At 38.4% G+C, this 26,366-nt stretch overlaps 2 protein-coding genes across 2 annotated transcripts in view; one reads left to right on the plus strand and one right to left on the minus strand.

Annotated features, from left to right (window-relative positions):
- Nucleotides 1–7,626, minus strand: part of AAMDC (adipogenesis associated Mth938 domain containing) — a 135,111-nt gene extending 127,485 nt beyond the window's left edge. The window contains exon 1 of the mRNA XM_044073341.1: nt 7,519–7,626. The gene's annotated coding sequence lies outside the window, so the exon portion shown is untranslated. The remainder of the gene's footprint in view (nt 1–7,518) is intronic.
- Nucleotides 7,627–7,677: 51 nt separating this feature from the next.
- Nucleotides 7,678–26,366, plus strand: part of LOC122803258 (remodeling and spacing factor 1-like) — a 713,407-nt gene continuing 694,718 nt past the window's right edge. The window contains 1 exon segment of the mRNA XM_044072851.1: nt 7,678–7,892. Within this exon segment, the coding sequence (XP_043928786.1) occupies nt 7,748–7,892 (145 nt within the window). The 5' untranslated portion in view covers nt 7,678–7,747.

Genomic DNA, 26,366 nt, shown 5'->3' on the forward strand with positions numbered 1-26,366 from the left:
ACCTTAGGGAACAGCAGCAGAAGTGGTGGCGAGCATGAGAGGCATCATCTGCATACTGTACTGCAGAGGCTTCTTTGGTAGCTTAGTGAAGATTTTTAGTGAATATGTTGAAGAACGATGTCAGAAATCATGCCGAGTGTTTGACAGGAGACTGTTATTGTGAAGATGGAATATGATTTGTGAAATGGATACATTTTTCTACTAATATGGAAAGTAGAGGTAGAATGGATACAGGGTGCTAGAAATGGAGAGATCAGTGGATGTTCCCACATTTATGGAGAAGTATGAAGTGGCATTTTTTCCAGATGGAAGGGACACAGCTTTCTGTAACTAATTGGTTTAGGAGTATAGAAACAAGGTATTTAATAGCATATGCAGCTATTTGGAGATACGACAAAAGTGATTAGAATATATTTAAAAATATTCTGGAAGAAGACTTGCAGATTTAGAAACATTTTAGAAAATACTTCTTTCTATTCTCCTACATTTAATTTACTTGGTTAGTAGAAAAGTTTGTGTATGCAAACACAGATGAAATCTAAAAATAAAGAGTAAGAGTATAGACTACAGAGGTGGTCATTAGATGGCTGCAGTCATGGTGGATTACATTTACAGCATGACATTGTTATAAGAAGGCGAGACAAGCATTTTGAAAGTAGTTGTGTTGTCAGATATTTGTTCTAGTGAACAGTGTTCCATACTTTACATAGGAATGATTGGAGTATCCTTGCTATCCATTTTAGAGACAGTTATGTAAACGTGAAGTAAACTTTTATTGTTGGATATGCAGATTCTAAATGGGGTGTGCCAGATGAGTACAGGACAAAAATGGCATTTACTTTTGTACGCCATTATGAAAAATTTGAATGTGGTTGCAATGTAGTCTGTTACTGAAGGACATCCAGTTTATTTCATTTAGTACAGTACAGTTATGGTTACCAAGTATTGGATGACCTACAAGTTTTGCTATTTTACAATATGCTGACTTCAGCTTTTCTTGAATTGGATTTGTTGATATTTCCCATGGTAATGCATACACGGAACAGACACGGTAGAAGAATTGTGTTGGCCAGTAACTGTCTAGTGTTGGCAGATTAAATACTTACAGATGCAGTACATATAATGGTGATATGTCCAGACAAGGCAAGTTTATTGTCTATGGTCACATTTAGGCATCTGTAGTGCTGTTCAATCTCAAAGGAAATATTGATTTTGATCATATGAGCAGCAGCAGAGTCATTTGATTGACCAAAAATTATGAGTTTGGTATTTTACTAATTTAGAATTAAGACTATAGACCTTCGATTTGCAAGTGTGTTAAATGATTGTTGTATCCATGTTATAAGAGCATCTATGTCATTTATCGTGTTTAAGACAGCAAAAGCTAAAATCCATTTTGTATACAAATACATGTCATTAGAAAAAAAATGAAAGACAATGGGGCCAATAATTGTAGTCTGGTGTTACTCTTAAGGAAACACAGTGAGATTTACCACGCTGTTGTGTTCTATCAGTCAAGTACCAATTTAGTCCTGTTGGGTAAAATTTAAATGATCTGAGATGATGGGTTTGGAGACTAAAAGGGCTGCAGTCACATTTGGAGGATATATGGTTGTATTACTTAAAGCTGTCTGCATATGTGGTCGGACCTAAAACTGTGCTGTGTGTTCGTGATCAAGCTATTAGATGATAGGTAACCAGTTAAGATATGTACCACATTTTCTAATAGGCTGGAAACGTGACTGACAACAGATACGCGTATAGTTCACATTATGTTTCTCATCACCTTTGTTAAGTGAGATTTTTGCTTCTTTCCAGCTGCTTGGGAAAGTCTTTTTAGAGGCAGTAGTTTATAATTACAGTAAGATGGTAAGGTATACTGAGAGATACGTTTCAGAAATGTGGGAGGTAGTTAATCCACAGATGGCAGGCAGTGTCCTTTTATTTAATACCTTTGCAGTTTTATGGGCAAGAACTGAAAATAGTTATGGAGTAAAAATGTTGATAGGCAATTTGTTCCAGTGTCTGAAGTTTGTTTTCCTACATTATAAAAATTGGGTTACGGTTGCTTAGGTTGTGCAGGACTACACTACTATGAAGGAAGCTGTTGGGTGAGGAATATTGTTTGTAATACTACAATATTGTCCGTAAAATAAACACCATCTGTTCTTGTGGAAGATGTTATCAGCTGGGAGAAAAAAAACAAAGTCTGGATGTTGTAGTCAGGGTTAGATTAGGTTGCATTAGTCCACAAAATTTAAAACTCTCCAAAAAAGATAGTATTACCCAAGCAGTTTTTGTCATACCAATATCATGTTTGCAGTACTAATGCTGCAGCAAATGTGGGTGGAAATCCCTCACTGTGCAGTAATCTTAACTGTAAGATTCAATGCCAAGAATGTTGCCAGTTTACTTTGGGCATAGGTTTGAAGAAAGGGTACTGTCCACCAAAACACCAACAACCTTTATGTTTATTCTATCTTGCCTGTAGCTGGTAAAATTAGAATGATCATATTCAGAGCTGTCCATGTGTGGCATATACCAAGTTTCCAATGTGTATTATTTGGGGGGGGGGGGGGTAAGACTGTTGTACCCATGTTTGTAACAAGGAAATTTTACTGTACAAGCATGTTGTGTTAATGGTGACAATTATATTCCTTTGCGGTCAGAGTGAAGAGTATGAAACTGGTTTGGTGATTGTGGGGGTCTTGAGTTTACTTATTTGTGCAGAATAGTACTATCAAGATTATGAACAAACAAGTGTAACAGTTTGGATTTACGTGTTCTAGCTGTAGCAGGAAGTGAGAGACGTATCTTGGTATACAAAGGCAGACAGTACAGTATCCTGAAATGGAAGGTTGCTATAGTAATCAATGTGGATAACTAAAATTTAGACTTTTCCACACAGACTATCATGGACTGGGCTCATTACAATGTTAGGATTTTGCAGGTGACTTACTATGGTCAGTGGGAGGTTTATGTAATGTGTTACATGGCCAAGGTTCCAGTTTTTGTTGAGTTTATGGCTTCTTAATGTACCAGCGAGGCTTCTAAGGGCAACTCATTCAGAAATTCTGCATACACAACAGCAGCTGGTTACGCAAACAGGATGAAGCTGCAGCTGACTACACCACCATAACATTCTAATAGGGTGATGAGTGAATTCTACTGTGACAGGCATTTCTTACACTGCGTGAAGCAACCAGTATCAAACAAGCCTTAGAATGTTAGACTGCGTGAAACTAGTACTACATAAACTAACATAAGAGCCATCTATTTAACAAACAACATGTACTGCTATTCAGACCCTAGCTTTACTTTTCTTAGAGGACTAACAAATTAATAATTTCTTTAATAGGTTTCCTTCAAAATTTGCACTTTGTACGACAATACTGGGTAAAACATTAATTGAAAAATTTTAAAAATAAGGTTAAAGTTGAATATTTAATTACTGGGGTGAGGATATGACTGAAAGGACAAATTAATTTATTTTTATTACTTCTAAAGGTTATAAATTTAATTGAATGAAATGTAATTTGAGAATTTTTTTTTTTAAGGAGCCAAGGTGCTGATAGTCCTGAGTGAAGGAGGGAGATTATTCCATAACTTGAAGACAATATGAGAATACAACATTTGGCCAGCTGAGAGCTTGGGTTTCTTGACAGACAGCATTTTATTTGCAGGCATGAGGTGGCGATTAGGATGGTACATAGTTAGTATGGAGGAAAGAGAAGGGCAGGTTTCAGGTCGACAGATTATCTTACTGGCTGTAGTTCATTGTAGACAAGTGAAATGGTGTGGGGATTCTAGCCAGTTTAGTTGATGCAGAGAGGAGCAGTGATTGGTAGAAAATTTAGTATTTGTAACAAATTTAGCAACTTTATTGTAGCAAGAGTCAAGTTTAGTTTTTAAGGAGGATTGTAGCTTGGTGAGGATGGGGGCACCGTATAGCACAGTTGGAAGCAGGAAGGATGATGCCAGAGCCTTTTTAGCAGAGAGGCTAAGAAAACAGTTGTGCCTATAAAGGGCACCTAGCTTCCGATTTTTTTCTTTGTTACTATAGATGTGAAAGTCAAAGTTAATTTGTCATCAATGAAGACTCCTAGCAATTTGTTACTAGGGACAACTTCAATTATGGTGTTGTTTTGGGAGCGAACAGTGAGTAGTGACTTGTCAACAGGGGTAGATTTTATAGGGGTGAACACTTTTTGTTTTATTGGGGTTACGGGTGAGATGGTTCCGAGACACCCAGGTTTCAGTGGAGGTAAAAGCTGCTTGGGTAAGATGCTGTAATGCAGTGGCAGATGTTGAAGAGCAGATAGTTGAATCATCATACTGGATGATCATTCATACCACTGACCCACTGCACTTTTGACAAATATACTGAAAAGGAGGGGACCCAAAAATTGAACCTTGGAGAACACTTGTATTTGTATTGATGAAAGGGGAAGGAGAGTGTTGTCATATAGTAGATTGCTGCCTATTGCGGAGATAGTAAACCACTGTAGGGTAGGGGGAGATAGACCCAGGTCAGAAAGTTTAGTGAGCACTAGGTAGTGGGAAAGTGTCAAATGCCTTTGACAAATCAAAACAAAGAGGGTAGAGAAAAAGGAGCCAGCATCTTGAGCTCGACTGTGTCCAAGAAGGAAATAAGGGCAGTGCTGGTGCCACGTCTGGACCTAAAGCCACTTTTGAGTAGGGAAGAGCCGATACTTTACCAGGTGACTTAGGAGCTGGGTATGAATGTACTTCTCTAGTATTTTACAGATGGGGGAAAGAATGGCGACAGGATGGAAGTTTGAGATATCGGGGTTGCAGCCACCTTTATGAAGAGGGAGGACAAATGTTTTTTTTTCCAGGTATCAGGTATGCATGACTCCAGGCTATGCTATTTTAGGACTTTGATGAATGAATATTTTATTTTACAGTCATTTACCAGTAGAGTCCGACTGGACAAGATGCCCATTTTCAGCAGAGGCCTGGAGAGGATAGCTGTATACAGTACCAAGATTAAAAATGCCGAAAGACAAATATTACATAAAAATTACATAACAAATTTGAGAAAACAAGTTATAAGGAGATAACTGTCCTCTCCATTAAGATAAAATTGTAAGATCAAGCAAAACAATGAATACATGTAAAAAAGCAGCTGTAATACAATACTTTTCATTGGAAATAGTGGGTACTACATACAAAATTGGTACATAAATAAATATTTGATAAAATGCAGACAGGCAGATTATGAGATTATGAGTTTTTAACATACAGCAACCTGTGACATAATATAATAGAAAAAGTTGATTAACAGTACATCCTGGGATGAGTTTGTCTTAAAAGGGACAGACTTGAAAGTTCTGCCATTGCAATAGAAGATGTGTGTATTGTGTTTGAGGAGGGGGGGGGGTTATAGTATAGAAATGCTTAAGTTACATTAGTGGGGGAGTATATATGGAGTAAGGCATTATATTGGATTTGGTAGGAAGTTCGAGTCTGAGCAGGTACATTTCCATGAGCTGGTTAAGAAGAACTGGAGTATTTTTAAAAAAGTTATGTTCACTGTCTAATCTGGATTTACAGGAAGGGAATTCCATATTTTTTGCAACACCAGAGTAGAGGAAGTCACCTGAACAATTTCTGCTTTTGGATATTTCAACTAGCGCTTTGTTGGAGGATCTTAGCAGATTTTTGTTAGTGCATGATTAAGTAGGCCTTGCAGTGTCTTTTTTTTTTTTTAAGGGTGATAAAAAAAAAAAAAAAAAAAGTGTGGTATAGTATTTTGTGAGCAAGTTTGGCAATTCCAGCCAGGATAAATGTTTCAAGGCTAGACAATAGTGGGTTCTGAAAGCTGAGTCAGCAGCAAACTTTGCAATTTTGTTATAGCAGTTGGTTAATTTATTTAAGTTGCCTTTGTCTAGATTAATTAGTACGGGGAAGCATAGAGTAGATGAGTTTTTTTATGATGACTATTACCTTCTTTGGATATTAGTTAAAACGTTAATGTGTGGTACCTCTTTTCAATGGGGAACAGCAAAAGATATGGACTTTTTACGATTCAAAATGTATTATTCCCTAAGTATCTGATGTGATGGGGCTTCCGGAGTATTAGGGGTAAGAAACAGCTGAAAAACACCATTGTTTAATGACTCCAGCTCTGTCAAAAATTATCAATTACTTTTTAAACTATAAGGAAACTGGGTTTGGCACAACGGTTAAGGTGTTTACCTCACGGACAAAGGTACAGGATATCATTCTCATCTTTGGAGGAAAACTGGCTAGGCTTAAAATGACCTGCACAGGCAGCTAGCCTAGTATTTGACGAGGAGCTTAAAACGCAACAAACCTGGACGCTGTAAGGCAAGCTCAAAATAGCTCTAAGCAGCATCTTACTGCAGCTGTCGGTAATGCACACTGCAGCTTAATATGACAGGTGAGGTGTCAAACTTGGGGCACTGCCCTGCAAGAAGATTGGGTAATTGCAATGTTCTTCTGCACATGGAAAGATTCAGCAGAAGCGCGAGGGATGTAAACGCATGTATTACAAATTAAAGTTACAGTAAACTATGGAACAGTTACAAACATAAGTTAAAAATAAGCGCACAGACCCAAAGGGCAAACAGCTCACCCTCTAAATGGCACTTCCAACGTTCTGTCAAGTACAACAGCTTACAGTTGTACCACCATTATACGTTTTTTTACAGCTACAGCACAACAGGCTTCAACATAATTTCATGCCAGCTACTAATTTTGGAATACTGATCAGCCAAGGGACACTTTATGAAGATCGTCATAGAAGGGGAAAGCGTAATTCTTTGAGTTGCCGATAGCTGCCCTTAGTCAGTAAAACCGTGCCGAAAACGTAATGGATTGATAAGTTTCGGTTGAAAGAGTATACCCAAGTTAAGTAACTCCATTTTCTGTAATAGCACCACAATCGCGCAGGATGTCTGGTTGTACAGAGTGGCGAGATCCAAAAAACAACCTGAACCACGAACCACCGTATCAACAAAACAATACAATATATGACACTATCACATAATATCGTTTTGCCCCCGTTCTCCTTTTCACTCGACGCACTTTCCAGTGAAAGAAACAGCTACCGTTCCAAATCACTAATTTGTAGACCCTACAAATCAGCAGAATATCTAATTTAAGCAATATGGTAACGCATCTTACTTCTGTAGTTAATGTGATGCATTGGATAAGTAAGCTCCAAGTTTTGAAGTTCCCGTCTTTCTTCCAGACCACTATTAATAACTACCAATTTTATCTCGAGTGAATATTTTAATCCACAGATACTATGCGTATGAATAAGCTCATCTAATAACGGTAGCACCTCCTCTCCCTAAATAGCATTTACCTTAGAATAAAAGATATTATTATCAAGAGACCTGCTTCACCACAAGACCCTCATTACCAAACTACACATTACTTGAATAACATACAAAAAAATAAAACGTCAAATAAAGAGCTATTATAAATCCCCAAAAACGGGAAAATGAAACCACAAAAACGACTCACCAGTCTTATCAGACTCGACCACCCTCAATCAAAACAAAAACAGAAACTTCCTTTAAACGGCCACTACTCTTAATATGACAAGTTGACAACTAATATTCACGCCCCGCCTCTTTAAAAAAAAAATTGGGACCAGAAAGCCGTGAGGCATGTTGGGTCAAACTATTGTTCTAGGTGCATTGTGGGATAGCATCAGTCCTCCTGCTTCCAAACCCCTTATCCTTATAGAAAGATGGCGGCCTCGGCAGATTGTTGTCCCAGTTCGTATCCTAACTTTGCCGTCGTTTGCTCTTTTTTAGATCGTTATGGGGCACTTCTGGAACTACCCAAATTCACCTTTCCCCAGTTAGAACGATCGCTGCAAGAAAAGAGCTTAGGTAAAAAATAAACTCTTTTCTATTTGTAACGGGCATGGAAGGTAAACACCATCCCTGTGTACAGAGGAGAGGGCAGACACTGAGGTACTCCCATCAGTATGAAAACCAGATCGTGCTGTTAAGTTCTTCAATTGTGTCTTTCTAGTGCAGACTCACGGCAGTCCTTGCTGCTATATGTAATACTTATGTGTTTAGAGTGACTAATTTCAATTCTGATGGATATTTTGTGTCCTTTGTTTTAAAAAGGTGTATCGGCAATGTGTATGTATTTTCCAAGAGGGCCAGTGATTGTGCTTGTTGTTGTAATTCGTGAAATAAATATGTAGTTTTCTCTTTTTGTATTGAAATGGTGTTGCGGCTGTTTAATATTGCTATTGTTTGTTAATGTTGGTGGTTTGATGCAGACCTTGAGCAGTTGTCTGCAACAGGGTAATGGAAAGGATTGTATATAAATCTGTGTCAACCCTTTAGTTTTATGATTTTTCTATGGAGCCTATGTTAATTAAGGAGCGAACTTCTGTCACAGAGCATGTGGGCAGAGCTAGGATAAAAACTTCCTGCTAGATTCAGCCTCCCCCCATTCATATGGGTATTGTTTATAATGCGCGCATGGATGCTCTTATGTACCTTGTAAAAGTATTTCAGAGCCGGGGTCTGTTTTCGTTTATATTGTTGTTTCCGTATTTGTATGTATGTTTTCTTTACATTTGTGTGGTTTTGCCTTTAACTGTTTAATTCTGCTGTGTGTTTTATGAACTTGCATTTTGTCTTTGCTCCCAGATTGTGGCTGAAAAGTGTCCTCAGTTATTTCTAGCCACAAACTGATGGAACAATCCCCATACTCAGTAGACAAAAGCATAATTATAGTAAGTGTTCCTAAATGAGGATGGTGCTATGCAGAGAATAAAACTGCAATTTAACACAAGAAACCTTAACATTACTTGGACTACAGTGTACATATTTCTTCTGTTCTTGCTGTGTGATTGTTATTGTTTACCTTCTTAAAGTTGGGGAACTGAACTAGAAGCACTGACGTACATCAGTGAGATTAAGCAATAGACTTTAAACGGGGCTCCTCTGAACCCTTTGGCTTGTGATTCTAGATTATGCTGAATCTCTTTGCAAGATAGCCGTTTCTTCATTCTGTCAAAGTAGTAGCTCCTTTTGGAGGAAAGTACTAACATGAGCCCTAGAATGCAAATTGTTTACAGGCAATGTGGATAGTCTTGATAATTTTGCTTAACCAGTTTATTCTTTTATGGAATTACTCTGCAGAGAAATATTTTTCCTTTTGTTACGTGATGTTTTTTCTCTCTTTATTTTGCTAATATTTCTACTCCTGATATTATTGTTCTTGTATTAACAATATTATTTCAGTTGGCAGCATTTTTTTTACACTTTTTATGTTGGCACACGGAATCGGCTCCTCTATCAGGAGTTTGTTCTTTAGATGTAAAATCCAACTAACACAGTATTGGAAAAGTAGACCATTGTTATTCATGTAAATACATTATTGCTAGTATTGTAAGTAAATACATTTACAATCACTTCATGCCACTTTATTAATACAGAATTGCAGTGCAAATAATGCTCATGAAGAGTGATAAGTTAGTAATTTTCAGGAGCTCTCACTTTACTGATTTCTTATAAACCATGTTTTGAGCTTCTCCACTTAGATGTGTGCCTTTTGAACCAAGGGTTGTGGTCTAAAATGAACTTAAGTGAATGTCTGTTATGAATATATTTAAATGTAAATAATGTTCGACTGCTTTCAGGTTTGCATCTTTAGTAGTTGAAGTGGGTAAGAGAAATTCAGTAGCTGCCTGCAACATGGCTGGAGGTTTGACTCCATTTAGCGTAGAGATTAACTGGAGAAGCTAAATGTGATGAGAATGGAGTATAAAAGTGCAGAAACAGTTAATTATGGTAGTATGTCCCAGCAGAGAGAGCTTTATCAGAATTTGTAACTAGGTAGAGAGGTGGCAGTTGAACTTTTCATAGCAGGTAGTATAAGGTAGCGAACTTTAGTTTTTGGCACTGCAGTTCATTGTATGAAGAGGTGATCGACACCACAAAATGTAAAAATAGAAGAATTTGAGGTTTGTTGTATATACGTGGGTGAAGGGTATTGTATCAAAGGCAGATAGAATGTGGGGGTTATTGCTCTGAAGAGAATGTGATCTTGCCTGTGTTTGTATGGGGGCACTGGTTTAAGCTATATTTTGAGTTTTTGTATCCACTTACAGAGGACTTGTAATTTAAAGTAAACAAGAGTGATTGGAGTTGGTAGTTGGTGACAGAATGGCAAAGGTAGAAAAGGCTGAATAGAGCTCAAAGAAGATGGCATACCCATTTTAAGTATGCTTGCTTGTTTTCCCTCTGTAGTTATTGGAGACAGAGGAGTGCATACTACTGATTGTATTTTAAGCTAGGCTAGACTGACTAGACAGTTGAGCGAAATTCAGAAAGAGCAGCTACTTAGTGTTAGTTGCAGTAGCTGGGTACAAAGACTGTTAACATGTGTATGCAGGCATATAACAGCTTTATCATTCTGATTAGTCCAGCGCTATAGCCTTTAGATGGGTGTGCAGCTTCTTTCTAAATGTTGGAGAGTCTTAAAAAAAAAAATGCCCCCCTCACCACCAAAACAAAGTAATTGTCTTTAGCAGCAGTGGAACATTGTCTCCACTGTAAGTTTGGCTTGAAGTATGCTTTATTAATTGTTGCTGTTGTTAATATAATGCTGCATGAGTGCCACTGTGTAATATAGTTAAAAAGGTGATGTCAGTAAATGATGTAGACTTGTTTTCTAAATGAACATTTGTTAGCACCAGAAAGCTTGCTTTATATGCTTTTGGTAGAAAGTGCTTATGTTTTTAAAATATATTGTACAGCATCCTTTTCTGCTTTTATTAGTAAGTTTAATAATTTTATATATCTGTTTCATTTAATTTTATTTATTGCACTATTCCCACAGGGTCTGTGGCCCTTTTATTGGAATAACCGAAGTAGTAACAAACGAATGACAAGGAGAGCATGTCTTTTTTTTTTTTTTTTTTTCCTTTTTCCTGTAGTTGCATAAAATTGTCCATGTTTCTCTCACAGGATAAGGAAATGTTTGTAATGGTTTAATTTTATAATGGGGATCAAAAATAATGATGTATCATGGGGAAAGTCCACAAATGTTTTTTAGAATAGCAGTATTAATACATTGGTTTATATATGTAAAATATCTGATTTAGAATACAAAGAGACAGTACTTTCAAGTGTAATAAGTTTTGGTATCTTCACCATAAATATGGTAGTTTACTTGGCAATTTTATGTACTAATTTATATATTTAAAGTAAAAACTCTAAAAGTGACAAAGTGGAATTTATAAGCAATAAAAGGAACAGTTTGAAGGGTAGCGTCAGTATTGCATTATCTATTTATGTTGCACTAAGAAGTGTATGTCCTTTACATGTTTGAAATACTTATTTCTTTTAAGTTTCATATGCATTGAAAACTTCATTGTTAGTTTTTTGTGTTGACATCCTAAAAGTATTCTGATCTTTTAAAAAAAATGGTATGTAATGAATGAATAGTTGTCATTTGTGATATTTTGTTTAGATGACCATCTGCAATATTTTGTTTTGTTTTTGTTTTGTAATATTGCAAGTTTAAGGCATTCTGTATTAGCAACCTGGTGAAACTATGACCACTTGCAGCTCTTTTTGTAGTATTAAAAATTGAGTAAACCTCTTCAAGGAGTTGTTTTTTTTAAGATTTCCTGTATGGGAAGTAGGCATATTTGTTGAAAAACACCTATGCAAGTTTTCTCATTTTTTCCTAGTTTGTTGAACATCTCTTGACATGGGTTGCTATTTGATGGTTACTTCTATTTATCCTTAGGAGGAGGACTGCAAGTAATGCAGCCCCCTCCATGTGGGCGGGACTTTGCTTTTTCCCACAATATAATTGTGGAAAATAACTGTATATTTAAATTTACAAGTGTTTTTGTAGACTTGGAACAGTTTTGAAATTGTTCCAGATCCTTTAGTTTGTATGCTTTGGATGTGCCTGCTTCATTGAGTAAACCTTTTCAATGTTTACAGTTTTACTAGTCTCTGATGTAGGGTACTTTACGTAACTAAACATGAAACTGTAATGTGCTTTAACACAGTCTTCATTTCTTTTCCGTCTTTTCTTTCATTGCTACTCTCTTTTTGTGGGAGTAAACAGTACATGTGAAAAGACAGTAAACCTGTCATAAGGAGTGCAAAACATACATGGCCTTTAATCGTCCATATCTTCAGCTTGTTTTTTCATCTACTTCTCTAATTCACAGCCCAGGGCTCACTTGGTCAGCAGGTTTGATTTTAAACATGAACTAAATGCATAACTTTAGCTACATCAACAAAATAAGTGCTGTAAAAATTGATAAGTTTGAAACTTGCTGATCAGGCTGATACTGAGTTTTGAAATGACTAGAATTTACTTACAGGCTGTTTTTGTAGAAAATGTTACCCTTAAGTGTGTAATAAGTAATGTAACTCCCAGCTTATCTGATCAGTCTTTGTAATAGACATAATTCTGTAAAATATTATGGAAAAAGTCTTAGAATAGAGTGATGCAATAAAATGGTTCATGTATTTGATGATAATATGGTGTTTAAATCTTGTACTTAATAACCGACTTGCTTAAATAAAGGGCATTAAGGAACCTTTTTAACAAAATTTTGTGTTTCTATTTGTTTTGTACAATGTTAACAACATAATTTGTCTACTAGACTAGGTTATAAAACAATTCATGTCTCTGTGCTGTCCAGAACTATTCACAATGCATTTACACAGTAATATACTGATCAATTAAAAAGAGAGGGAGAGAAAATGGTGTTGTCTGGATTAATGACTGTATTGTCATCAAACAATACCACTCCAGTATCCTGACCACTGTTGGAAGCTGAATTATGATATTGGGGAAGAGCTGAAGAGCACCCTTTTTACAGTTATTGGATTTGGAGTATAGGTATCTGTCTGAGTTGGAACACTTGTGTAAATAACTTCTTTATGCCAAATGTCTCTGGAGTGTGTCTGGCCAGTGTTAGGCTAAACATGGCTGGATACTGTAGACCAGTGGTTGTCCGATGGTGATGTCATATTCCCTAGTGCAGCCCAGGTCTGTTCAAAGTGTGTATGTGTCTCTGTAAGAAAAGGGGCAAGTTTTGACTTTCTGCAGTGCACTAAATGCTGTTTTTATGTGTGGAAAGACGAAGCACATTTTGATGAGAGGCTTTTACTGTGGAAGAGTTTGAGAATCTGCCCTCTAAACATATCACATGCCATTGCAATCTGAAAATATTAAACTTTATCATAACCCTGTGTTGTAGGTAGTTGTAATTTTAGTGAAACGTGCCAATTTTTGACAGATTAAATTCTGCTGCTTCTGATTACCTTAATAGTTGAGTCGTAATGTTTTTGGGCTTGTTAGGAGAAATGAAAAAGATACTTGATGGTGATTTATAACTTTGTGTCAACTCTTCCATGGTTTCACTGTTGCTATGCTTTCGTTTTAGTTGTAGTTACACTACTCTGTCACTTTTAGTTGTATGTACAACCTTCAAAATGAATGTGTTTAGTTTTACTTCAGGTCAACTTGTGTAATTCATTAGCATCCATCATTGTGTAACTTAATGTGGCAGTTTTCCACAAAATGTATTGACCAAAGTTTTCACTGTTGATTTAGTTAAGAAGGAAAGGAGAGTAAAATAGTTTACTTTTTTTACAGCTTTGCCTACACAAAACTAATTTAATGTTAACCGAGTGAAAAAAAGATGCTTTAAGTGTTATTCAGTATGTTGCAATTGATGTTTGGTGAACACACTAGACAGCAAGGATAACAATGTGTCTGGTAATTTAATAGACTATTCAATGAATTTAAATTTGTGTTGTAGCAATGTGTTCAACCTTTTGCAGATCTGTCAGATTTCTTAAATTCTTTTTAATATATTTGCATCTGAACATATTAATTTATGGTTTGATTAAATAGATTGTAAGTGTATTTTTTCTTTAGTATCCATGACTTTTAATTAAAAATTTCCCTGTGATAGTGCATGCATTTGATATATGTGCATATGCTTTGTTAAATGCATGCTTCTGTATTTGGTTTGCTGTTTGTAATGTAGTAAAGTTAATTTGTGGTGGTGTGTGACACACCTGACTTATTTGTTAGTCATGCATTTGCAGCTGCAAACAAAAAAAAAATCCTTGAAATACTCAATTTTACAAACCAGAGTGGCATTTTTATGTACTGGTACTCGTGAAAAAAGTTGCTGTTGAACTATTGGTTTTAGCAGACTGTATATTTTCTGTGTTCAGAAGAGTAAAAGTGCTTAACTTTATTTCCAATAAGCAGTCAGTGTGGCAATAATGGAGTTCACATATTAGCATTGCAGGTGTTTAACTTGTAGCTTAAAGCTGCAGCTGGTAAAAAGGCAATAAAAGATGGCAACCATCAGATTGCAGGTTATCTGCAGTACTTTAGAAAAGCAAGTTTCTTTTATCACTTATGACGTAGGTAATCCTGCATTTTATACAAATGAAACAAGCTATATTGACATCCCAACTGCAAGCATTTTACATCACAAACTATATTGACATAATCCTAGTTGCAGACATGATGCATCACTTGTAACTACCCATTGTCAGTCGAACATTACGTAGCTCATTAAAGTTCTGCGTTCTTTTAAATCTCATTCATCCCCTGTATGTACTGTTCCTACAGTTCCCATTTTTCTTATGTAATTTGCTTCTACTATCTTCTCTAATAGCTCCATTTTTTAATAATGTTACTATATTCACTACTTCTAGTACAGTTGGTTTAGACTTTGGTTTCCATTTTCTAGTTATTGCTTTTTTGGCAGCCCCCATAATTAGACTCAGCAAGGCCTTACTCTGTCTAAGCAATTCCGATTGTGTATCATAGCTCAGAAAAATCATTTCCCTAGTTACACCAATTTCCTCACCCAGTGTCTCCAGCAGTGTAGTCTGCCAACTCCTTATACTCCCAGAAAATATTTTCCCAGTTGCCTCTTTCTTTCCCATCATACCTCCCAACATTTTCTTCCCCATCACACCTCACATTTTCTATCTACCTGAGGAAAAGTTGTCGGAAGTCTGCTTGGGGTATAAAAATATTTGTGTAAACACTTCCAAGCAAAAACATCAGTTTCTGTTCTAGATTCCACCAGGGCTGGTCTTTCATTTAGGATCCCCCCCATTTATTTCTCTTTGCCAATATTCTGCCTTCCCTATCAAAGACTGATAATTTGTTCAAATAAATTTTTGGCGTTTCCCATTCTGTTACCTTTTTCTCTCTAGTTATTTACTCCCAATATTTTGGTTCTTTTGCCAGTTTTCTCCAATAAATTCCAGCCTCCTCTTGCCTGTTCTCTGTATCAGTAATTACAGTCATCCCTATCAGCACACTTTTCTTTCACCATTCCTGTGTTGGCTTAGTTCTTAAATACTTTCTACTACTTTGAGTATAATATTCTGTGTGGTTGTTACTTTCAGTAAACATCTGCACCCAAAATCCCAGTCTTTCCTTGTTTGTTCAGCCACCCTCCCCATATCTGTATCATCATCATCCTTTTCCATTTTGAATTATAGGTTTCTGCATGTGCTATGTATAGGAGCCTTAACTGTGTAGCTTTGATCAAATAGGTTACTCCCAATCCACCTTTTTATATTTGATTGGCTTATCCCACTTGACTCTTACCACCTTCCCTTCCCAGATAAAATCTTTCAGCTCTTTATTAATTGCTATCTACAACTTCTATGGTTGATAAAACATGCTTGACCTGCTTGTAAGACTAAAGGGACTTAAAATGTTTACTGCTTGTATCTCACTCATATTCGTGTAAGAGAGCTTCCAATTTCTCAGTTTTTGTATTATCTTTTGTTTAGTTTCTTCCCACATGTCCTTTGCCATACAGGAATCATTTTTAATCCATACTCCTAAATACTTCATTTAATCTTGCCCCCATAAATAGGGACATTGTTGAATCAGTTCATGTGTGGGTGCTTAATTTACCTCTATTGCCTTTGTTTTCATTTCACTAATTTTGTATCCTGAAAAGATTTGAAACTGGGTCAAAATGTTCCACATTGATGTAATGTCCTTTTTTGATTTTTGTCAGGTGTAAAATATCATCTGCAAGTAGAGCCTGTCTTTCTTGACTACCATACCAATTGTATCCTTGAATTTGAGTCCCTTATTTTCTTTGCCAGTAGTTCTAAATATAATGCAAATAACAAAGCAGAAAGACTATACCCCTGCCTGGTTCTTCTGTTCAAGTAGAAATAGTCAGAGAGGACACCAACCACTTTAATTTTTGCCTCCGATCCCTTGTATGTCCTCCTAATCAACCTTATAATTTTGTCAAGGAATGCAAATGCTTACATAATCCTGCTCATAATGTCCCATCTTATTGTCAAATGCTTTCTCTGCATCAAGACCCACCAACAACAGTAGTGTTCTATTGCATTTTTCTGTTAATGTTGTCAAATGTTTGCCTTCCTTCCACAAAACCACATTGATCTGTATCCAGCAGGCTTGCCATCACTTTTTGTCATTCTTTTAGCTGTTATAGACATAAACAATGTATAATCTTGGTTTAGTATTGAAATGGGCCTGTATGAAGCTGGATCTAATGGATTTTTACTCTCTCTAGGTATTACAGCTACCACTGCTTTCTTTCAAGATGCTGGTACTTTTCCTCTTAAAATACAGTTAACGATCTGTGAGGTTTTGTTTTTCTGTCTCCTAGCTTCCAAACTTCCACCGGAGTACCATCTGTTCCTGGGGACTTCCTGTGGATTGGTTGTAGATGACCATTTTTATCTCCTGTTCTCCTATCCTGTTAGTAATTGAGCTTCATCTACCTCTAACTTTGGCATATGTAATTCTTCCATAAATATCTCCATTTGTACCTGTTCTTGATTTCTATATATCTGTGCTTTTATACAGACTTTCATAGAATTTCTGAAATATTTCTAATATCTCTGTGGTAATTCATGGGTACATGTTTTTTCCCAAAGGGGATAACTATACATTTCTTGGCATTGAGCTTGAGCCCATGGCTCTGGCACCAAGCATCTGTTTCTGTAAGGCTGTTTTGTAGAATATCCACATAATTTGGGGATTCAGTAATAGCTCCCAGTTTGCAGTCATCTGTGAACTTTGTTAGCCAGAGTCCCTTAGTGCTGGCCTGTACTTCAGAGAAGTGGATGTCAAACGAGCAGTCTCAGGATTGAACCCTGAGGTACTCCGCTTGTCACTTGTCTGGAGCTGGATTTTGAGTCGGCTACTTTTACAGTGTGGGTTCTGTCAGTAAGCCCATTGGCAATCCTTCGAGTGACGTAGGGATTAATGCCCAGCTTAGTAAGTTTATCTATGATTCCAGAGTGGGGGGATGGTATCGAAGGCCTTGGCGAGGTCCAGATAGGTTGTGTGGACCGCCTTACCTTCGTCCGTGGCTCTGTAGACTGATTCGAAGAAGTCAGTCAGGTTGAGGAGACAAGATCGGCCCTTTACGAAACAGGGTGGGGTCCAATGTTTGAAGGTTGCCAATGTCTTTGTTTATAAATTCCTCGGCTTTGCAGATCAGGCTTGTCAGACTGATGGGACGATAGTTCCCAGGATCCAAGGTGGATCCCCCCTTGTGGAGTGGGATAACTGTAGCTGTGCACTGCTCATTGGGCAGGAAGCCTGAGCTGAGGCTATGGTTAAACATGACACTTGGGTGAGGTGCCAGTTCATTTTGTAGTTCATGTAGTACACAGCCCGGGATGTCGTCTGGTCCCATGGATGCTGTATTCTTAGCTTTGGAGAGTGCATTTTTTACCTGTGTGGCCGTGATTACTGGAAATTCTCAATCTTTTGGTATTGAGATGGGCCCTTTAGGGGGTGAGAGGGGTGGTGAAGTTGGCAATGAATCGATCTGCCAGGATATTGGCAATATCCTTGGGATCAGTATATTTAATGCCATTCTGTTGTAGCTCAGAGCAGATCTGAGCATTGCCATTTAGATTCTTGACATAACTATAGAATGCCTTGTGGTTGTTCTTGGAATCTTTGGCAATTTTGTTTTCGTGACTAGCTTTGGAGGATTTTTTGAGGGAGCTCTGCTTCCTACTGAGGCTGGTAAGGGAGTCTTTTGCGTCCTGGGATTTTCCTCTCTTCTGCAATAGTTTCTTCCTTCTGTTGTATAGTTTGTTTTATGGTAGGGGAGCACCAGATTGGGTTCCTTTTTTTGGATGAAACCGTCTTGGTTCTGTTGGAGTGGCATGATTCATGCACTAGTGGATGTGCTCGTACAGTGCCTTAGTGTAGGATTCAGCAGTCAAACTTTCAGTTCCCGTCTGCATGGGTGTCATGAAGTTTGTCACTTCTGACCTGAGTAGCATGAAGTTGGCTTTGGAGAAGTTTATGGAGGTTTCCCTACTTGGGGTGGGATGTGGAAGTCGAGGTGATTAGCTTAAGTTCAGACCTGACCAACAAGGGGGTGACCACTGGTGTGGAGCATCGATCTCCCATGTTGGTAATGACCAGGTCTAGAATATTTGAGCCCCCTGGTGGGACTATGGAATAGTTGGTCCAGGGCGTTGGAATTTTTATGGCTTCCAAGAACTGTTGGGCAAAGGTGTTGGTACCCGAGTAATTTTCCCTAATTAATGACAGAGTAGTTGAAATCACCCAGTATTAGGGTGTTTGGTTGTTTCTTAATGTTTTCTAGTATGTTTAGAAAGGTATATTGAGAATATTGTGGCATGGAGGGGATCTGTAGCAAGCTACAATTTGGATTGCAGTCTTACCTAGTGTTAGTTGCACCTGTAGAATTCCAGATGCATTGTGTTGGGCAGCTAGCCTGGAGTTGTGAATATCCTTGGTGAATATGGACACTCCTTCATCTTTAGTGCTTCAGTCCTAGTTTGGTGGCCGAAAAGTGTGATAAGAGTTGTAGCCTGGTATTGCAGGGGTGCTCTCTGGAGCCTTGAACCAGGTCTCAGTTACTGCGCAGTTATCGATGTTCTCCATTTTTAGGAGTGCCTCGAGAGAGTGGATTTTGAGGTTTAGACTTCTAGAATTGAGTAGCATTACCTTCAGATTTTGCATGCTTATATGTTACGGTGGTGGTTTTGTCCTTAAGAGCCTTAGCCAGTAACCTGAATCCCAGGGGCGACAGGTGCAGACCATCTCTGGCAAAGCATTGTGGTTTGTCAATCATGTTGTCCCAGGCAGACAGATACTGGATCCCCTTTGAATGACACTAGAAACTTAGCCAATTGTTGAAGTCGATCATTTTGTCCTTGTACTTTGGTATCATTCTGGGTGAAGGCAGGATGCTGCTCAGGGCTAAGGTCATACCTGCCTAGGCCACATGATCTGAGAGCTCGTCCATGTTTCTCTTCATGTAGTCCAGGGAGGTACGTCTCAAGTCATTCACTCCAACATGGACAATGACCGAGTCGTATTTGTACTTGTTGTAGAGTGGCTTTGATTGCATGCGTTATGTGGTCGATCCTGGTACCTGACAGGCAGCTGACAGTAATTTTTCTCCTTGTTCAGCCTGGTAAGTGGGACATCAGTGTGCCCGTCTAGCCTGGTAAGTGGGACGTCTGTGTGCCTGACTATAGAGTCACCTATGACTAAAGTGTTGGGTGCGTTGTCTTGCCTTGGGGGCTGTTGTTTGGTGGCACACTGATGTTTTGAGCTATATGTCATTTTGGTTGTGATTGGCGTTTGCGATTCAGCTTTGGAGGTCCTTGTTGCTTGGGCAGGTTAATGTTAAGTGCCTCCGCATAAGTGGGATTAGTGTTACTATTTTGCAATACTTTTTCAGTCTCTAACTCTTGCTACTACGTAAAAATATCCCTTTCTTTATTTCCACCGTAAACTCCACTTTAATTCTATCCCACTCCCTAGCTTTTATTTCAGAATGAATTTTTATGTTCTCTAATAGCTCCTGAATAATTTTCACTACCCATTCCTTAAATTCCTCTGTTTTCAGCAGATAGGTGGGAATGCACCAAGGTCTCATTTTTATTTAGTTTCCCTGTTTTTATTTTAGTTATTTGCGCATTTTCTAAAATGGTTATTGGGTGTGTATCAAGATCTTCAATTAAATGCAAATGTTTCTGTAAAATGCAAATTTTGTCTAGCCTAACCCAGTTTTTGTGTCTTGGGGAATAATATGTAAATTCCCTCTGAATTCATGTCTTCCATGCCAAATATTTTCATAGGTTTCTTCAAAAGTGTACTCTCCTTTATTCTGGACCCCACCAGACACATCTTCACTGATACAAATCAAATTCCAGTTCTCAACTGTAAGTAATATTCCTTGCTGAAAGCTGATTGTTTGTTTATTTCTACCAGAATTTTCTTGCGTTGCAGTATACAGTTTTGGGTGGAATATAAATACATGCCAGTGTAATCCTCCTCCCTTGCCAGTAGCCCCTTAGTACTGCAAATCTACCATTATTTTATAGGTTCATAGGTTCATACTAGGCTGTCTGCCCTAGGGCATTTACAAGCCTAGCCAGAGTGTGTTTGGCTTTCGCCACCCATTTTAAATGAATTTTGCTATGCCCTTTTTCGAGGTTAGTATACTGTGCCTCTGTCTAACAGTGACACAGAAGTGATACCCGGAGTAAATCTACGATCTCCTATCCACTCATCAAGATTCCTCCTTGAAGAGAGTCAATAAAAAAAATATTGTTTTTTTTATCTTCTTCTGTCACTGTTGGAGCTCTTCTTGCCATTTAATGTAAGTACTGCTCTTCCTTTGTCCCAGATATTCCGCTGAATAACCACCCTGAAAACATTTCTTTATCAAATTCACATGTTCAGTTTCTTCCGAGTTGCATCTCCTGTAACATAGCTATTTGCACTCTACACTTTAATGTAGTTCAGTACTCTTTCTTTTTTGAATTTCTTTGAGACCATTGACATTTAATGACAGTACGTAAAGCATCATTGTATTAGAAAATGAAAACAGTTTTTTTTTTTTTTTTGTTAAATTCTAGTTCCAGCTTTTGTTACATGCATACACTATTTGGCAGGTTGAACTTTTATACAGTTGTCTCTTGTCATATCCATTTGAGCCTATGTCACATATATTACAAAACTCATTGTTTTATTGAAAGCCCTCAAAACTAAAACACCCTGATACTCCCTAAAACCCATGTCTGTCTTCAAATATTGAAACTTTACCCTCACAATGGGAACAAATGTCCCAAACTGACATCCATGCTACAGACCTGAGTTAACCTAAAAGAAAGATTATCCCTGCTAAGATGCATGGCACAGCCTGTGCTTCTATTAAGTGCTGTTTGGTTTTGACTTATCTTTATAGCTTTCCCAGCTGGGAAAACATCTGAATGCTTTCAGAAAACATTTATCTCCTAGGAAATGTCCTCCCTTTTTTTTTTTTTTTAACCAATTTTTTTTATCAAATTGTCTCCTCCATGGAGACATGATGACCAGATATAGAATTGCTGCCATAAGCATATGTTTATTTTAGAAAAAAAGCCTTACAGTAATCATTATTCTGTTTCATTTACTTGCTTTCTCTTAAAACTTGATCTCATTCCCCCATACAAGAATGAGAAAAAGCATGTTTTCTTTTGTCATGCTCTTTTAACCAGATTTTTCTTTACAATGCACTGCCTGCAGTTCTTAAAACTACTTAATAACCATGCAAAGAAAATCACACACTATATAAAAGTAGTAGTATTAAGAAAAACATTTTTTTTATTTACAGTCAACTTTCTACCTCTTCCTTCTCCTCCCGAGTAGTTTTCATGAACATTAATAACATGAATTAAAACATATATTTTTTAGTCTCCCATAAGTCCAGCAAAGTCCAGTATTTCCAGATGTTCTTGTGCTATCATATTTCATTGCTTTTATAATCCCACATTTGTCATTTTCTAAGTTACTGGTTTCATTCCTGTTGATCTCCCAGATTCTGTCTTTACTTTGTTTCCAACATGCTCTTGATTCTTCTGTTCAGTTCTCATGCAGCCCTTCTTTCCATCATTTTCCATTGAAACATTGGAAAAGGTTTCTCTGGACTGGCACAGTCTCTCTCTGGTCTTTATTACCAGAAAACAAACAATGGGTCTTATAATTTTGAAGATGGAGTCAAAAGTAAGCTGTAAGAGTCACCATAAAAGAAAAACGTCCTCGTAATTTTGAAGATGGGTGAGTACAGGGGAGGTCGTGTCTGTTTAAATTTGGTCAACTTTTTTGAGACTGTCACCAAAGCCATGGATGAGGGAAGAAGGTGCACACTGCCTACCTTGACCTGTCCAAAACCTTCGACACTGTCCCCCACTCTGGCATGATAGATAAACTCTATCAACTAGGCATCCATCCGTATGTTTCCAGATGGGTAGCTAACTGGCTCACAGAACACACCTAGTCAAAGTAGGGGAAGCCACCTCAAGCAATAGACCCGTATCAAATGGCATACCCCAGGCCTTGGTCTTGGGGGGCCTCTGTTCTTTGGGATATACTTTTCTAAGGTAGAGGCCAAAACCAGTGGGCTATGGCTGTCCAAGTTTGCAGATGACTGCAAGCTGGGAGCTGTCATAAATTCCTCTAGTGTCATGGACATGCTCCAAGAGGGTCTCCCCCCAAACAAATGACTGGTACCAAAAACATGGCCTCAAGCTGAATACAAAAAAATGCCTAATCATCCCCTTTTGGGGAGAGTGATGTCCCCACAAATTATCACATTAATAACAACATCCTAAGCACGCAGTCAGTTGTCAGAGATTTGGGCACCCAGATTGATAACCTGACTTTTGACCACGATGTTGCTTCCATTGTATGGAAAGCTTTCCACATGACCCACCTCATAAGAAAGGGTATCTCATCCAGGAACAAGGAGGTCATAACATCCCTGTATTCTTCCCTTTATAAGGCCCATTATTGAATATAACACCCCATTCAGCATGTACCCCGCAAAGCACATGCAGTAGCTGGAGAGACCAAAGATGTTCCTCATCAGTAGAATCCAGGGCTTCAAAAATCTACCATACACAGGCTAAAAGCCCTATCCCTCAACTCTGTTTCATACAGACACGTCGGAGGCGACCTCTGGCATACTAGGAGATCTCAGACCCCAACTTGATGGGACTGCTGCATATCCAAGTCAAGCTCCAATCGAGTAACCCACACACGCAGCCTCAACCTGGTCTAAGACATTAATAGGACTTGTTGGTGGGACAGATTTGTGTCCCAGAGACTCCCCCATCTATGGAACAGAGACTCCCTCTCCACATCAAGCAGAGCACCTCTTTACCCATTTTTAAGCGCAACCTGGATAACTGAATGGGAAATGCATCCCTGAGATTCCATCCATGTCCATGCTGGACAGGGGCATTGGGTGCTGATTTGTCTGTGCATGGGCTAAACTCCTTGGCTAGGCTTGTAAGGGCCTCGGGGCCAATAGCCTAGTAACTTCTATGATCCTACAGTAGTTTGACTCTCCGGCCTGCTTCTTGATGTTCCCTGAATAGCAGAATAAATTTACTCTGTGTACATCAGGCAGAAGAGTATTCGTTCTCCACAAACACTGCTGTCTCCCACTTTTAGTACTTTGTCCTTCTGTCTCAGTTTTCAGAATCCACTCCTGCCGATAGGAATGCAGTTTTGCTGTTTAAAAGTCTAGGTTGCTTTCTCATAGCCTAGTACCAACCTATGAACCTATTGGCCCTAGGGCCTATACAAGCCTAGGCATAACAATTCCTTGGCTATTTTTTATTTTTTTTTTTATTTAACATTTGTTGACCGGGAATGTCCGACTAGGTTTCACAGAGCCTGTTTTCAGTGGAGGCCCGGGGAGAAACGCTCCAGATTTCTCCCCACAGTCTTTACTTCCCTGGACCCCTGTCTTGCAGGATGTCTTACATGATCCCTGGGGTGAATTTCCTATCTCCCACCCAGTCAAGGTTCCTTTTGAAGAGGCGCTCTGCTTGACATGTATGGGCAGTCTATTCCAGAGTCTGGGGAGTTTCTGGGTCAGGAACCTATCCCCCCAGCATGTTTTGTTCATTGTGATGACAAGGTTTAGATCCCTGGAGCATGTGGCTCTGAGGGATTGGGATTTAAGTGTAGCATGTCCAACAGCTCTGGCCTTGTATGTTAAGCAGAGATCGCCTCTGAGTAGATGATATGCGACAGAGTATAGGTGGAGTTTTTTTAGATGGTCAGCATAGGGCATCTGCTTTAGGCCTGTGATTATTTTATAGAGGTATATCTGCAGCCTTTCCAGTTGTTTTGAGAGGTACATACCAAACTGGGCTTTGTATTCTATAGTGGGTCTAATGAGGGATGAGTACAGTGGGACAATGACCTCCTTTTTTTCTGGATGAAAAGCCCTTAGTGATGAAGTGTGCCACATAGAAGGATTTCCTGACTGTTGTGACAATGTGGTTATCGAAGGTGAGACCACTGTCCACCTGTGTCCGTAAGTCTCTTATCACACTTGGTGTTTAGTGTACTGCCACCTATGTGGTAATTCATGGGTACATGTTTTTCCCAAAGGGTATACATTTCTTGGCATTGAGATTGAGCCCATGGCTCTGGCACCAAGCATCTGTTTCTGTAAGGCCCTTTTGTAGAATATCCACATCATTTGGGGATTCCAATAATGGCTCCCAGTTTGCAGTCATCTGCGAACTTTGTTAGCCAGAGTCCCTTAGTGTTGACCTGTACTTCAGAGAAGTAGATGCCAAACAAGAGCAGTCCCAGGACTGAACCCTGAGGTACTCCACTTGTTACTTGTCTGGAGCTGGATTTGGAGCATACACACTATGTGCCCTTTTTTTTTTAACTCCTTCCTTCCAGTACAGCTCTATTGAGTGTGTACATTTAACTCCCAGTGGGTGTGGCTTGAGCCTTTAAGAAATGAAATTATCACCTTACAGTTGTAACACATACTCATTGACAGAGGTCAAATATCAATACAGTTGTATTTGCCATCCTGTATGCTTCAAGGTAAAATATTCTGATACCTTGTATGTAGCATGGTTTTGGAATTATTAATGCAAAATATGAGCAAGCAATATTTGACGCCTAGAGACACAGTAAGATGTAACTGCAGATATACCTGGACACCCACAGCAGGAGTTTAACTCATTACAGCCAAGTGCAAGACAAGTCCAGTTGTATTAATTTTATGAAAACACAAATAAGCAATCTATTCCCTCCAACTTCTTTGACACAGCTGAAAATCTCAGGTTTTCTCCACATGCACTGTCCTCTAATTCTGTTATGGAATATCTGTTCAGCTAGCCTTGTCTTCATTTCAGTCTTTGATTTTTTTTGCAGTTTTATTTCCTCATCTGAATATCTGTCTTAAAGCTACTTACATTTTTCCAGCCTTTTGTTGTTTGAGTTGATATCCTCCATCAGTGTTTCATTTATTTTAATCCGGTCTGTATGCAGTTGCCTTATGCTTTCCTCTAGGTTACTGGAAGTCATGTCTGGAGCTTGCACAGCTTTTTGCTGAACAGCTGCAGAACTTTTCCCTCACCTTTTGTAGCTGGATTTCATTCAGGTCCTGTGTATTTATTTTTTCCTGGCATCCAGTTAATGAAATTTACCCACTAACACAAGTCCACTGGTCTTCTCTGAGTTTCTGTTTTCACACTGGGAGAGCTATAATTAATCTGTTATTCAGTGTGCAGCCATCTTGTAGTCCAATGAAAAGCAAGTGTGAGAGTAAAGTAGACGTAAACTTGTTGAACACAAAAGTGGCAGTAGTGCGTACAAAATAATGTGTATTTAAATGTGAAAAGAAGGTGGTTAGACTTCTTTCCAAGCCAGGAAGAGGTTTAACTCTGAGTCTGCGTAGCCTGAAAAGCATACAAGATTGAAAGGATTTGCTGCAGAGATAGTCTGCTTTATTAGGCCACAGAGTCTTGATTTGCATGTCGGTACTGGATGAGTTTAAGTTTTGAAGGCACTGAGATTTTACATCATGTGAAAGACCATATTAGATGAATCTTTTCTCATTCATGTTGTAAATAAAATACTGGAACTCAGCTGCATTGTATGACCATTCATTGCACACAACATACCGGCTTCAAATGCTATTAAGCTGGGTAATACAGCATTGTAAGTGGGATGCATGTGCTACATAGGTGCACAGTCTGTATCCTAATTACTAGCTGTGAAAGACAAGGTGCATCATCCTTGAGTGACTTGGTATATAACAAAACTGCCACCAGTTGTTGGCATTGGGAAAAGAGTTAATGTCTTAAGTCTGTAGGAGATTGTGGTGGGTTTGTCCGGCAACATGTGACTGAAGATTGGGACAGCTAAATATTAGCTACAGACTTTTGCGTATCTTTTTTTTTTTTTTGAGGGGGGGCTTGTGTGATACTTATGTGCCACATAACTCCCATTTCACTATAAAG

Source organism: Protopterus annectens, chromosome 5.part1 (genome assembly GCF_019279795.1).
Source record: "Protopterus annectens isolate FY-2018-M chromosome 5.part1, PAN1.0, whole genome shotgun sequence".
Lineage (NCBI taxonomy): Eukaryota > Metazoa > Chordata > Ceratodontiformes > Protopteridae > Protopterus > Protopterus annectens.